Source organism: Medicago sativa, chromosome 2 (genome assembly GCF_051527215.1).
Source record: "Medicago sativa cultivar Bolivia chromosome 2, Bolivia_mono, whole genome shotgun sequence".
In the NCBI taxonomy this organism is placed as follows: domain Eukaryota; kingdom Viridiplantae; phylum Streptophyta; class Magnoliopsida; order Fabales; family Fabaceae; genus Medicago; species Medicago sativa.
This window is the reverse complement of record NC_140750.1, coordinates 49,404,858-49,420,597: the sequence shown is the minus strand read 5'-3', so window position 1 is coordinate 49,420,597 and position 15,740 is coordinate 49,404,858. Positions and strand designations below refer to the sequence as shown.

Below are 15,740 nucleotides of genomic sequence, written 5' to 3'. Positions count from 1 at the left end.
CACAAATGCGGTTTTACTCATTTTAAAATGTGTTATGATGTAATGACTTTATTGGGTTGCATTTGTATCCTTAGCCGGCGCAATTTCGCCTTTTCTTATATTTATTTACTTTGATGTTTTTACCTTCACTGCATTACTTGTGCTTGGAGAATTTTCTTTAATTCAATCTTTGTTTTCTCCAAAAAACAACGTCTAATGGCAAGAAAGTGATATTTTTACACTAATAATTTTATTTTATTTTGGCAAAACACACTTAACATATCTTATTTCATTCCGTAATAAAAAAATAAAAAAATTATTCCACCTTATTAGAGACCAAAGTGCTTTGTATATATATAAGCTTAATGTTGATGCAACAAATTCGATAGATGAAGATAAATGGGGTATTGTTGTTATGATGAGAGATAACGAAGGTGTTGCCGTTGCTGCTAAATCTTTTCATTGCCAGATTTAGAGGTTGCAGAAGCCTCAACTATGCGGAACGGTTTTGAATTTGCGAAAAACATGTCTTTTCTGAATCTCGTTACGAAGTCAGATGCATGTGGTTTTTGCGTTGAATACTCGTCAACAAATCTCTCAGCTATGTCGGCTCTATTATTGGAGATTATATTAGTCATAACATTTGTTTACGTAGTTTAATTTTTTTTGCATGTTTTGCGTGAAGCCAACAAACTACTTATTATTTAGCTAAATATGCTCTTCATAATTTAGATTGCTTATTGTCATACTTTCATTAATAAAAATGTCTTTTAATGAAAAAAAAAAAAAAAACTAATGAAAGACTATGCGTCACTTAGAAAAATCGAAAAAATCACCCCCAAACTGGTACACAGAAAGTTGTCACTAATTAATTAGAACATTCATGTCTTATCATTTATGGAAGCATAATTTGACATTGAGTTTTTCTTAATTCAAATCTTAATCATGATCAACAACAATGATTCATAAAAGTAACACGGTACAAATTTGCAATTGCAACAACTTTCACGTAAACTAAAACCTAATAAAGAAAATTAACAAGCTAAAATACCTTTGAATAAAAAAGAAATTAATAAATCTATTTTCTTGTTCCAACCCTTTGATTTTTTCTCACCTTAACCTTTCCACCACCTTGAACTTGAGTCTTCTGTTTCTTCTCCCCTTTCTTTTCTACTATTTGATTTTCTTTCTTTCTATTTCCTTTCTTGTGATGATCTAAGCAATAGTACTCATGAAACTCTTCATGAACAACATACTCACCCTCTTCCACATTTTTCAAATCATAGCCACCTTCATAAATTCCAAAGGGATGAAAATTAACAGCATGATGACTTGGTCCAGAAGAAGCATCAGAAGCCATAGAATCATCACTTTCAATTCCAGCATCAACTTGAGTTTGATGAATCCCTTGATAATAATGCACTTTATTATTATTATTATCATCATAATCATGATCAAAATTTTCATCCTCATGATTTATTGGAGAACCAATATACATGGTCCATCCAGATTCACTACTGTGACATTCCTCTTCACTTCCTAAGAAAATGTGATGAGGTGGTTCCATCCTAAGAAGAAAACAAAATTTTGTATGTTAGTTTTTGTTTTTGAGAATGGTAAATAGTACCAAAGCATTTATATAGAAGGAATTGAACTACTATGTCTCTTATGAAGGGTACCAAATAAATTTAATAAAAAATAATATATTAATATTAATAATGATAATAATACTATAGAAGTGTTCTGAACACCTGAAAATACTTATCCTTTCATCTCTCTGACACAAAAACAGTTTACTAAACACGGAAAAGATACAGCCAGATTGCAGCCATAAAGGGATTTGAAACTATGAGCATTTGGCAGTGATCTCTTTATAATAAATTGCATATTGCCAACTGTGGGACCCACTGACTTGGATTTAAGTTTGAAATTTGGTAGTTGGTAATTTATACATAAATTCTACTCCAAATTATCAATGAGGGTATAATTCTCATTATCAATGACTGTATTTTTCCACAATATAATGGTTTGAAGCATACACATGACCTCCCTAAATTTTTTGTAAAATTTTGTAATAACCACGGTCCTCACCTTACCACATCACCTAGAAAATCTACATACTCATTAATCACCAAGCATCATCAAGAGAGATAGGTGGTAAAATTGATCAAGAGGCCTTTATTACGACTCATATTTTTTTCTTTTGGGGAAGGATTAATACTACTTATGCTTAATATCTATTTAACATTTTAGTACTCTTTGTACTCATCTCATCTTTGCCAAGAAAATTTCATTTCGCAATTAAAAAAAACAGTGAGAGAAAGAGCTAGGTAGAAGGTGTGAATGGAAGTGAAACAAAAAGCATAAATATAAACAACAGTTCCATAAATTTGAAAGAGAGATCGGGTTGGTTGGTTGGTTGGTTTCACTTCATATCACATGGGCCTGAATCCTGATCTTCATTCATTAAGAGAAGAATATGCAATTGCAATTGCAATCATCATTACTTTCTCTGCATTGCTCATAAATAAATAAAAAATGACAGCTATATAGATACATATATAAATGCAAAGTTTGCAGAATCATCAGATTAACACAGGCTACAAAAATCAGAAGAGAGAATAGAATAAAAGACCCATATAAGTCTAAGTAGGATTGCAAACAAGACCTCTTCATTACCTGATTTAGCTTTCACTTCTTTAAATATCTTGTCCCTTCATATGAAACAAATACCCTTTTTTCACTTTCTCTTCTCTTCTTAGAATTAACTGCCACTACTAAATATTACAACTGGAGTTTTTCAATTTTTTTTTAGACTAAGCCCACACTATATAATAAAGTTTCTTGTTGAGAATTAACCCTTTTGGAATATCTCTATGTATCTACTTCTTGCTAGCTATACCCTCTCTAATTTTATTTAGGGAAGATCACAAAGATATTTTTGTGATCTCAAATTAAACCCTTGTATTTTTTTTTCCTTCTTGGCTTGAAATGCAAAGCATATGTTATATATAATTAGGGTCAAAGTTTGGAATAATACATAGTCACAAACATGTTTTTAATGATTAGAATGAAAATTGATTTATGCCACGGGTTATGAATGACCAGATAGATAGATTGTGATATTTATCTACTTGGAATTGCATGGTTAACGAAAGCTATATCATATTGCTATCATGAGGAAACCACCACGTATACCCCACCTTTTTTTTCTTCTTCTTTTTGTCTTCCACAAATTTGATTTGCAAAATCAAGCTGAGATTTTTCTTTTAATATTTTTTTCATATTTTCTAAAAGTAATATTGTTAGGTGGGGAAATGAACGTGATCAGTTAGATTTTCTTTTGTTTTTGGTTGGAGGTAGATATATATATATTTTTTTTTTTCAAAAAAAAAGGTATATAACTAGTTTTAATACGGGTATAAATAATGAAGTGACATTTGGAACTTCAACAGGAAGATAGATGATTAATGCATTACCAATTTTACAGCATTATTTTTTTAAGAAGTTATTTATGTTATTTTTTTTGAAAGATTTAAGAAGTTTTTTTATTATTGATTCATAATTATTATTATATTTATTACTAATTTTATTATATTCAATTTTGTAAATAAAAATAGAAACCTCCATCTTCAAATATTTTTACGAGGTCCATAAGCAAACTTATTAAATGATGTGGTAAATGTACTTGTGTTTTTCTGGCCTATTGTGTCAACTAGCATTGTAAAGGGTTGAGATGTCCATTATACGCCTTTACAAAAATTATTTTAGTTTTTTTCTTAAAGATATTGTATAACATTGTAGAAATCTTGGAGAACACTTTCTTCTTCAAAATATTAGTTAATCTATCAAGACATGATGCTTCACTCAAAATGTAATCCACCAAATTCTAATGCTAAATTTGTTTTGTCAAGTCACAAGAGAAGAAAAATAAAAAAAGACAAGAAGCAAAAAAGGACTTTGCATAATTCTGCTGGTATAATTGACTACTCTAAAGGAATGGGACCCTTGTTAATTGTTAAAGAGAAGGACCAAAATGAAGTAATAGTCTCAAAGGTGGCAGGGTTTAAGCATGCCATGCCCCATTATTTTTAAGCAACAATTTGGCTGTTCCCCACTTTAAAATCATCCCCATGGCTTAGAATGAGGTATTACCGGACAAGGTCAGGTCCATTCATTATTCCTCTTGTTTGTCTTTCTGAGGGCTCCACGTGAAGCTGAAGATATGGGGTTTTTGCATCAAGACAGTGTTTTCAAAGCTGGATATGGTTGTTTATTTTTTTATATATAAAAAGTGTTGTTCTTTTATTTCAATGATGCATGTTACATATGTGTGTTTTTACTTGGTTTGGTTATCATATACCTTTCGATAGTTAATTTGATTATTACAAGTTCATTGTTGATTTGGTCTATAAATTACTAATAAAAGATCACACACATGAGGATATATGTTTTTGTAGTAATTTTAATGCTATATAGTGACATCGGTTCATGTATTTAGAGGTCACAATGTTTGTATACTTGTGAAACTATAAGATTCTTATGAAGTAACTAGTGATACTTACATAATAACTAATAAACTATCATTATTCTATTTTGGTTTAAACATATTCTTGTCCTCCTTGTAATATATACCTAATATTTTGGTTTATTGATTTATTTATTATAGATCATCCTATAATTTTTTTGGTTATGTTGTTTTCTTTAGAATTTGGTTCCACTCTTTTTTTAGTTATGTTGTTTTCTTTAGATTTTGGATCCACTCTTTTTTTCATTCTCTTTTTCAAACACATGTTACACAAAGGATAAATAGACGAAAAAGATTTTGAATTTAGGATTCATAAATAGGTTTCATTAAAAAAAAAAGTGCAACATGATAAAAAGGAGAGAACGTAAAATGAGAGGATCTAAATCCGTTTTTTCTATCTATTAGGTTGGAGTTATAAGATGAACCTCTATATATTTTTGTTGGATATTTATTTAATATAATATGTCGTTTATTTTTTTTTTCTTTTTCGTTGTTATGTTTTATTAGGATATAGTTTTATTTCTGTGAGAGGTGCAACCCTAGATTAGGTACTTAGGTTGTGACAGAGCCTAATATTGCTATCAATAACCAGATGCTTATATCTTTTTACTGATAACTATCAAGTTAAGGGATCAATTGAGCATTTAACCCCAAAGTTTATGTTTCAATTACCTTTGAATTAGCAAGACCCCGCACGTAAGGATCACCGTGAGATCAGCAGGTGCAGTTAGCTATCGGAGGGAAAGGCCAAATTAGGTACCTAGTGGCTAAAACCCATTGAGTCAGGTGGTGCCCTACCTATTAAGGAAACTCCCAACGGCCTCATCACTTGTATAATCTACTTAAGATAAATAAACGCGACATTTGTATTACTTATTATCCAACAACGAATATACATAGGGGATTCGAAGAATCCTAACCGCTCGTTACTTTTCTGCAACAAAAAACAGATAAACTCGTTCTGTTGCAAACAAATAAAAATTTCAACTTAACTTTTATACCGTCAAACTTACAAAAATAAGTAACGAGAATTGTTCGGACGAAAGAACAATCTGTGAATGCGATACTCTACTTATCACTTTATTAATTGATGAAAACGACTGGTATACTTGCCATAATTAAGTATGATGCACTCATCTTTTCTATTTAGTAACAACTTTTTTAATTTTGTTTTAAGAGTTGTATATTATTGTGAATTTATGATTTGCAATAACAATACTTTCTATCTCAGAAAATCTATGTAACCAAAACCATTGAAAAAAACGGTTGATGAATTGAGAAACTCATGGAGAAAAATCTCGAAAAAAAGAGAAGAGGATGAATGAAGGAGGTTCAATTGTGTCGTGTGGTTATGATTTTATGTATTCTAATTTCATTTAATTTTTTATATTCATTTAATTAGTTGTAATTTTTTAATTGGTTGCTTTTAAAGGTGAGGTGTTATGTTCGACTTCACCTAAGAATTTCTCTAGTTTCTATTTAAAACTCCTAATTACAGTAGAAACTCTTTAATTTAATATTCGGTAAATTAATAAACTCTCTAAAATAATAAATTTGTCCGGTCCCGACTTGGACCAATGTAAAAAATTGAAAAACTCGATAAAATAATAAGATAATAATTTTTTGGAAGATCCCTTTATAATTTTCGGTCCCAAGAAAATCATAAATTAATAATTCATAGAAACTGAAAAAAAATATATTAAGAATACATTGAACACATTTGTTCCTCTTGTTTACATTTATTGTACTTCAAAAATCATTATTGATTTCCAATGCATATGAACACAGTAGTTACTAATTTACGTTGAGTCTCAAGGTTCGCTACAACGTAATTCTAAGAGGCATAGACTAATTTGCCTTTTTGTTTGGTATGTAAAGTATAATTACTTAAACTCTTTAAATTAATAATTATTAATTTATCAATAAATTAATAACTCTTTAAATTAATAAATTTCTCCGGTCCTGACATTATTAATTTATAGAGTTTTAACTGTATAAGATCAAGGGAATGGGTAATATCAACCATAATTTATTGAAAAAGAAATTAACAAATTGACGTTCCATACGAGCCACAATGTGTTTTCCATAAGTGTATTTCTTCAAAGCATTAGCATGAGCTCTTATGTGAGAAAGTAACCTTGCTCGCTGATTTTTCAGAACAGATATCAATAACCTTCTGGATCACATAATTCGCAAATTGATCTTTCATCATTGTCTGCAATGAAAATAAAAATAGGATAAAGTAAGCAAGACTACAAATCCAAAATGACATACATTCACGCCAGTTATAAAATCTTCCAATTAGTTAAGCATTATTCACACTACATTTAATTCTACCAATACTAGTAAAAATTCAGATGTCTCGAACATCAAAATTGGCTCCCTTAAAGTATCCTTACATTCCACTATCTTTTGCATTCTGTTATTTTTCGATTGTAGAGTCGTTGAACTCCATTTTCGGTCAATAATAATAAACACAATTTCCAGCTTGAATTTCTGGGTCCTATCGCAATGCCTCTGACTAGGGATGACACATAGTATCGACAGTTAACAGACGTTCATGTGGTAATTATCACACAGTATGATAAAACAAGCTTCTTTCCTAGGGTTTAAAGGGGATAAATTGTCGATGTAAATTAACTTTACACATGTATCCAATGAGAATCCACTATTCTGACATACCAGCCAATTAAATTATTGTAACTGAATCTTAAAATTAATGATATGAAGTGTAAAAATAATGGGTTTTCATTGAATGTCAATTGAATACTGATTTATACCGACATTGCATGTCCCATAATGTCTTCATCATAATGATAAAAATAAAAAATATCATTAGAATAGAAAAATGTTTAAATATGTTTCCATTCCCGGAAAATATGCATCAAAACAACTAGGACCAAATGCAAAAAGTGACATATTAGCAGGGACTAAAAACAAAACAAAAATTACAGGGACTAAACTAAAATATTTTTTGAGACTAAACATTTTAAACCATAAAAAATTACTAAAGACATTCTTCTACGTCGTGCTCAATCATTATCAAAAACATCTCACCAAATAAGACAATAAATGGAAAGTTCTTTTATTTTAAGGTAGAAATTTTGAAGAATAATTAGCTTGTAATTAGAATTACAAAGTTTGAACTTACCAATAAATTATCATTTTGCTCATCATGCATTTGCTCATCATGCGCAATAATCTCCGCAATTAACACTTCCCGTTCAGAGGCGTCACCATACTCCAGACATTTCTCCACAACATTCGAAGCAAACTTATGCTGGCTTAATTGAACAACATGTCCTGACAGCTTGCTGATAATTTGGCTCCTTTCTTGAGGTCTACCTCTCTCCAACACATGCTGTAATGATATAAGGAAAGCACAGTTACTTAGGCTTTGTTTGCGAGTTTGGAGGGGAGGGGAAGGGAAGGCTTCTAGGGGTGGAAAATATGACGAGAAATGGAGAAATCTTTCAAAAAAAATTAAAAGAGTAGGTTTTTAGATAATGATAAATTAATGCATATGATTACTATATTATTAATTTTAAAAATAATACAAGAACATAGATTAAATTTGAAGAATTCATGTAAACCCTCCAAAACCCCCCAAAAACCTCCTCCAATACAATTTTTTGGTTCCCCCAAATGAGGAGGGTTTAGTATTATGAAGAAAAGTTAACCCCCCAAAACCCTCCCCTCCCATTTTCCTCTATTTCATCCACTTGCTCATTCCTTTTTTCCCAAGCCTTCCCCTCCCTTCCCCTCCAAACTCGCAAACAAAGCCTTAGGGAATTTTTTGAAAAAATATTGGCATATGAAAGGGTAGCAAACCATGACAAGGTCCAGAGTCAAAGTCAAAAGTAGTTAGTTACATGATTAATCTACATCAAATCAAGCATCGGGAAAGTTCATGAGTGAACCGTAAATAAAACACAAATACATACTCTCAAATGAAAATGCCAGGGAAAGAGGGAGACAACCTCAAATTCCCCTTAAGCCATGCAACGAAAAACTCTGACTATATTGTGCTTTATTACCAACGATTTTTTATAGATAATAAGAAACTGATCAAGAATGAGAAGATTAGAAATATTTTCAAAGGCAAAATATGCTATTTATGAGGGTGAGAGGGAAACAATAAAAACAGAATAAATCAATCAAGTAAGCTTTTTAATCCCTCAATATATAAAAAAAAATAAAAAATAAAGTTTGTTGTCACTCATTACAACAAATACAGCCCCAAGCCCAGATAAAATGAAGAGGTTTCCATTAGAAACCAACATAAAATATAGGTAGTCATCCCTGAATAGAGGCGCAGAGCTGACCCTGAACCCAGGGATAGCTGGATGGTTGCTATTTGATAATTTTTTGGACATAGTACATGAATGTACTGTAAGCACATATTTAATGTAAAACTAAGCAAATAACTCAAAACTGGTGAAATATTCATATCAAGCAATAAAAAGTCATAACAGGGGGGAAAGATAAAACAGAGAGAAGGTTGAAGGGGAAAATAGTGAAAGAGAGGAAAAATACAAACAGAACATAAAAAGGGCAACCCGGTGCACTAAAGCTCCAGCATACGCAGGGTCCGGGAAGGGGTCCCACCATTTGGTGTATTGTGTGCAGCCTTACCCTGTTTTTTTACACAAGAGGCTGTTTCCAGGACTTGAACCCGAGTCACATGACAACAACTTTACCAGCTGCGCCAAGGTTACCCCTCAAAAATACAAACAGAACATAAAACATAAAATACAAACAGAATATGGGAAAAAAAATATAAAACAAAACAGGAATAGAAGAACAGTGGGGAAAATAGAAAAACTTGAAGAAATAGGAACATAAGAAGAAGAAAAATAGGAACAGAGGAAAACTGTAGGATTTGGAATAGAGAAACAGAGCAGGCAACAGAAAGAAGCAGGAAACAGATCGAAAACTGGAAAAAACAGAACCTGGTCGTGTGTGGCTTCCACGACAGCTTGGCACTGTTTGACGGTGGCGTGCGACTGAGCAATGGTTGTGTGTGCGGTTGTCTCGCAGAAAAGAAAGGAAGGATGGTCGCAGTTAGTTTGAAGGAAGAAGGCAATTCTGCAATCGCAGAGAAAAAGAGAAGAAAGTAGAGAGTGCAAAATACCCTTTGTTCCCCACTGAAGTCTAATTTTTAAGGAGCAAAATGGAATTTTCCTCATGACCAGCAATCTCGCAGGCAAGATGCGCAGCAATTTCTGCTTTGCAGAAGCACCTATTGCGGCTGCAACTTTAATACGCGGCAATCAAAACATCGCCATGGCAGCCAGCAGTGTTGCTCTGCAACACTGCGATCGCGCCTCTATTGGCCGCAATTGACTACCTTGCATAGAATTGTTCAATGTGGATATAAAACCCACTTGTAAACACCAAACAATCACTGTAAACCATCATTATTACAACCCAAGTAGTACCTTTTCCTATTAGTGAAGGCCACAAGGACAAATGATGTCATAAGTCCTAATTCTAATAACTAATCATGTATATTCTTGCGGTTTGACCTATAATTTTTATTGGTTTCCTCTACTTTTCCTATTTTGGTTGCTTGAACGTGAAATACAACCCTTTACTTCTCTAAAGCCAATCTGCAATACCTCTCAAAGCACACCATTGTATGCCATTATACTTTTAATAGCTCAATGAAAACCATCAAAATTGAAATCACTTGTACAAATGAACAGGTCTAAATTTATTGGAACTCCTTAAGCTGCAAGTGTTCCAGCCGTATAGGATAAGACAATTTCATTCAAAAATAACAAATAAGTAGGATACCTCACAAATAAGTATTGCTGAAGAACAAAAGTGTTAGCTTCAAACAAGGGAGGTTCTTAAAAAGTAGATAAGGCAGTTTCTTAAAAAGTAGATAAGGGAGTTTCTTAAAAAGGTTCTGGTCTCATAAGTACGAGCTTAATTCAAACTAGACTTGTATCAATTATAATAAATTTTGTAGTACAAAACTCCTTGTGATGGTTAAATTTGGGAACAGAGGTGTTGAGAAGTGATTCCGCTAACAAAAGATTCAAAAGGGCTTAGGAAGAAATTCACAGAAAGAAGAATTGGAAGAAGTAAAATTAAAAAATATTTAAAATCAAAATATAAGTGACAGCCAAGACCGTCACAAATCATGCTATTTTCCTGTCACAGCAATTTCATAGGGTGTGGTGACTTGTAACCATAAGCTACAGATAGAACGGACATGACATGCACATCTGCCTCCAACTATATATCTTCTTTCTCATATGCACCCGAAACACCAGAAGCTAATAATAAAATTATGACATAGAAGATGCAGCAAGCAACTAACCTGGGTAACATAATTACCATACAGGTCCTGAGCAAGAGAACAAACTGACTCCAAGATTTCATCCACAATAAACTGACACTGAACCTCGTCTGCACAAACTCTGCAAGAAACATTATCCTACTTAATGCATAGCACAAAAAGAAACTTCATTTCAGGAAAGGCAAAGCAATAACTATACCTGGATGACTCGACAACCATAAGGATGCATTGATAAATTAGCAACTTGACCACGAAATGCAGATAGTATTAAACCAACTTTGTAAGTCGAAATCGATTCAATGCACTTCTGTATTACATGATTCCCGTTTTGGTCACAAACACATCTCATGATATTTCCATCCAGCTCACGAACAAGCTGAGCTTTCTGTTCATGCTCAATAACCTCGAGTGCCTGCACGGACATAAAACAAATATGAAAACATCATCTCTACTTTCAATAGAATACTTGTCTTATAGGCAAGACTTTGCTCAATTTTCAACTTTATTCACTACCAAACAATCTTGATTTAATAGAAAACAAAAAACAGGAAAGCAGTCCACCAACTCTGAATTATGCAATTACGCATTCTTCAATAGAATTATAAATTTCTCAGGTGTTAATTATTTAACAGCATAACTTGAGTACAAAGTGTAATGAATCTACGCCTCATAGTATCAGGAAAAAAAATATCCTCTGCCAAAAAGTGCATGCAACAAAACTGTATACATGGGCCGAGGCAAAAAAAACTCAACCCAACCTACACAGGCAGGGGTTGGGTTAGTGATTTTTTTCAAGACGTTGAATTGGAAAACGGTGTATTCTCCAGCGCCAACATGTTGTTGTTTTCCATAATTTAAACAATAGCATTCCAAGTTGGCCTTATTTTTTCTTTATTTTCTTTTCAAAAGTGTGATTTTGGGATGACATCATTCCACTGATTATATGATAGAAAGTATCCACAACAGTTCAACTTATATTATCATTTGTTAATAACATTTAACCGGTATAACCATAAGCAACAGAAAGGTAATCCGACAGGTCAGTCAGTGTGTTGGGTGATTTCCGGCCCAACCCTACCTGCAGAACAAAAACAGCCCACCATCTGCAACTTGGGCTGGGTACAGGTGAACCCAACTAACCCCTTAAACATACAGGTTTATCAGTGTCAAGATTCTTTCAATTTGTGATTTTTATATTATGGAACTAAAATGCAGCCATAGTGAGCATATTATTTAACTTGATTAAGTCTACATTTAATCTTTTCTTGGTTTCTTTCCATAATAAAGCCCCCAATAAATACATAATTTTACTTGCAAAAAAAAAAAAAATGCATTAGCAGTGTCAACGACTCTTTAACAAATAATTTCATGAATAATGCAATAGCAGTGTCTGCAACTCTGAACAAATTGGTCTTGTTAATACCTACAACTTGACTATAAAAGTAAATTTACTAATTTACTACTTTACAAGATAAGCAACTATTAAAAAATTCAAATCAGATTTTATAAACTCTTCCCCACAGGTGCTGGTTGTTGTAATAAAAGGCAAACTGGGTCGGACGACTCATTTTCAGATTGTCATTTGAGAAAATTGGAAGTCAGTGCCCAACTAGGTTGTGAAAATGGACAGAGCATCAACAAAACTGAATTTCAAATGATCTGAAGGCTCTGATTCAATAACAGAAACAAAGTCATACAGAGTTACATACATGCTGAAAACATCTTAATTGTAAACAGATTGCAATAGTCATAACCTATCAAGCATACTGGTGAAATAAGTCTACACTAATATCATAAAGCTACATGAGTCATTTAAAATTATATACCTTTTGGATTACACGCAGCCATACATCTGCAGACTCAAAGGAAGTATCTGACCAGCCAGTTTATCTGCAAGTTCCCTCCTCTGCTAAGGGTTTCCATACTCGAAAAACTAAACACATGAGAAAGGGACAAATTAGACCAAAACAGATTCGGGGGCAAACATAAAATTAACGGCGATATACATCACTTCTAAAAACTCACCTTCTGTATCACGTAGTTACCGAATACATCAGTCATTAACTTAGAAGCATGTGGAAGAACCTCTTTGAACACCAATGCTTTCTCTTCAGCACCACAACTTTCCAGCTTCTGTTGTATAAATCGACTTCCATGCTGATCAAAGCTGGAGGTAAATGACAGTGTGAACTTAATTTCCAAAACCAAGAATCTCATCGATTAGATAGGTGGAAAGAGAGCAAAGAAAGCTACCTGCCTAAATTCTACAATATGTTCAATTATATCGGATAGCTCAAATCTGCGACCTTTGCCAGATTTCAACTCTGCAAGGAAGTTAACAATCTTGGGGTCTTGACCACTATCAAAGGATCTTGGACCATACATCCAGATACCATGCCTCAATTTCTACCAGAAGCTGGGGAAGGTTTTATTTCATTTCTACCTCCTGAAAGGCCAGGACTTCCATCTGGATATCCAGACAAAACTGGACTGGGAGGTGGTGAACCTGGATAGTACATTACAAAGCCCGTGTTTGGCACATGTCCAAAATAACTAGGAAACGGCAGTCCACCTCTTCTTGAGTTCATACTAGCACCAGTTCTCTGTTCATGTAATTTTTTATCAAACAAATAAGCACCAGTACCAGGCCTTTTTTTGTGAATCATAAGGATTTATTTGAACAACACTTGCTATAGGTGCCTGTGGATCAAAATGACCAGAAATACTGTATCCCTTCACAAAAGGTTGCTGATTAAATTGCATGTAAATAGGATCGCCAAAAGAAGGCTGTACAGGAAATCCAAATTGCCCAAGGTACTTGTTCGCATGTACCATTTCAGCTCCATGCGAAATATTACCCCCGGTTGAAACCCCTGGTGTTAGCGGAGCATAGCTAGAACTAGTAGCCCCATCAACAACAAATGGTACAGCACCATGAGGAGGGTATGTAGAAATATATGGATGAACCGCGGTGGGATTTAAAGTGTATCCACCAACATATTGAGGAGTGTATCGGCCTGAGGCCTGAATATTATTGTAAAATGGATTTACAGAGGCCATATAAGCAGCTGCTGTCGCATATAGGGTAGGTGTAAACCCCGATTACTGAAGTAGTGGCTGGACATCAGGCAACTTGCTTGAATTATGAGGAAACTGTTCCCTGCCAACGTAGGCAGGGTGTACACTTTGAGAATTGGCACTAGGAACTTCATACGGACTTCTTTGTTGTGGGAATACCTGCCGTTGCTTCATATCGTTATGGTAGCTGGTCGTCAATTTTACTTCATAACTCAGGCTTTCAGAATTTGGTAGATTAGATACACTAAGTGTATTTAATTGAGATGCAACAGTTGCAACATTGTTAATCTTCCAATTCACTACATCAACACATCACTTCAATTATCTACAGCAGAAAATTAACTTCAAAAAAAAAAAAACTAAAGCAGAAAATAAAATAAAAATATATATCGTTAATCTTCCAATTAACAACGTCAAACATATTATTTCAATCATCTACAGCATAAAATTAACTTCAAGTTAAAAAAATAAAAAGAGATTAAAAGTACCTAACGATGTTCCTATGCTGCATTTCTTTGAGCAGCGAAATCTCACGAATGGCGGTGCTAGGAACACCTTCATCTTCTGTTCAAGTCGAATCTTCTTCACCTTCCTCTTTCTTTAAGCAGTTTAATACTTGATTAAGTTGAATATCTTTCGTATCATCTGTTGATAAAAAAATATCTTTTGTTATCGGGTGTTTTCGGTCTATTTTTATTTTTGTTTTTATTAATTTTTGTTTTTGAAAGAATTTTTGTTTTATTAATTTGTGATGTTTGTTTGTTTTAAATGATGTTTTAGTTTAGTGAAAATGATATAAATGCCAACTTGACAATTCTTATGGATAATGAATGAAGTCACTTATTACTGTCATTTAATGTGAGAGATTTTCAAGCAAAAACTCGTGATAAGATTTTGAAAATTGTTGTTCACACATTTGATAGGGTTGAAAAACACATGTAAAAGATAAAAATACCTCTCGGTAGTTAATTGTCGAGGAAGTAAATCGGCTGCAGTTAATCGACAGTAAGCTTTCCCTTATATTTTCTGAATAAAAATGTAGATTAATATAAACAAATAAAAATAGAACACCATAATAAAAAAAGATATTCTTAATCTTGACCAATATATATTCTTAATATTCTTAATAGTGCTCTTGCCTCATGGCAGTAAACTAACGGTGGAGTCGGCAATATTATGAAGAAAAGATTTCATAAAGCAATTTCATTGTGTTATATAAGCATATATTTTGAAAAATTAATTGAAGAAAATGTGTGAGCTAATGACAAGATTGGTAAAAAGATGATTGAATTTATGCTGCTAGAAGTTGAAAATGTTTATAGGATTAAAATAAACAGCTTCCTCCCTAAAAAAAAAAAAATTCAGCCTCCGCTAATTCGTCTATTTTCGTCGACAAATTTGAGTACCATTTATAATTTCCCATATAATTATTTGAAAAAAAGATGAATAATATGAACAAAACTCAAAAACATGAAACATAGAATGTTGTCACTATGCAATTTCACTAAGACCTCCTTGTAGTATTTTCATCATAACTCAAAGACCAAACATCATTTTCATGTCAAACCAAAGCCACTGGAAAAGCTAACAAAATTATCTAAAACTTTCATGTTTACGCCTAAGACCAATTATGTACCGATCAATACCAATTTTCATTTTAAATTCGGAAAAGTTGTGCTGAAAGTCCATAAAAATTCACTGTGACCTACGTGCAGTAATTTGACCATAACTCAAGTTCTATAAATCCTTTTGAAGTCAAACCAACGGCATTAGAAAGCTAACATCCATACCTACAACTTTCGTGTTTACACATAAAGCCAATTCAAAACTGAAATGTGTGAAAAA

At 33.0% G+C, this 15,740-nt stretch overlaps 1 protein-coding gene and 1 pseudogene across 2 annotated transcripts; both read right to left on the bottom strand.

The window, feature by feature from the left end:
* Positions 1 to 837: 837 nt before the first annotated feature.
* Positions 838 to 2,803, bottom strand: LOC146947150 (uncharacterized). Its single transcript, XM_085744805.1, has 2 exons — positions 2,659 to 2,803; positions 838 to 1,547 (listed from the first exon to the last, which is right to left on the bottom strand). The coding sequence occupies exon 2, from the start codon at positions 1,544 to 1,546 to the stop codon at positions 1,058 to 1,060; it is 489 nt and encodes a 162-aa protein (XP_085600931.1). The 5' UTR covers position 1,547; positions 2,659 to 2,803; the 3' UTR covers positions 838 to 1,057.
* A 3,619-nt stretch (positions 2,804 to 6,422) lies between these two features.
* LOC146947149 (pumilio homolog 6, chloroplastic-like) lies at positions 6,423 to 14,535 on the bottom strand (annotated as a pseudogene). The gene is made up of 8 exons (XR_015028063.1): positions 14,384 to 14,535; positions 13,075 to 14,194; positions 12,843 to 12,984; positions 12,658 to 12,750; positions 11,006 to 11,229; positions 10,839 to 10,938; positions 7,659 to 7,868; positions 6,423 to 6,722 (listed from the first exon to the last, which is right to left on the bottom strand). The product of XR_015028063.1 is annotated as a pumilio homolog 6, chloroplastic-like (transcript).
* Between the last annotated feature and the right edge of the window lie 1,205 nt (positions 14,536 to 15,740).

Excerpts from the sequence above, each read along its gene's own strand:
- LOC146947150 (XM_085744805.1), bottom strand. The coding sequence starts at position 1,546 with ATGGAACCACCTCATCACATTTTCTTAGGAAGTGAAGAGGAATGTCAC.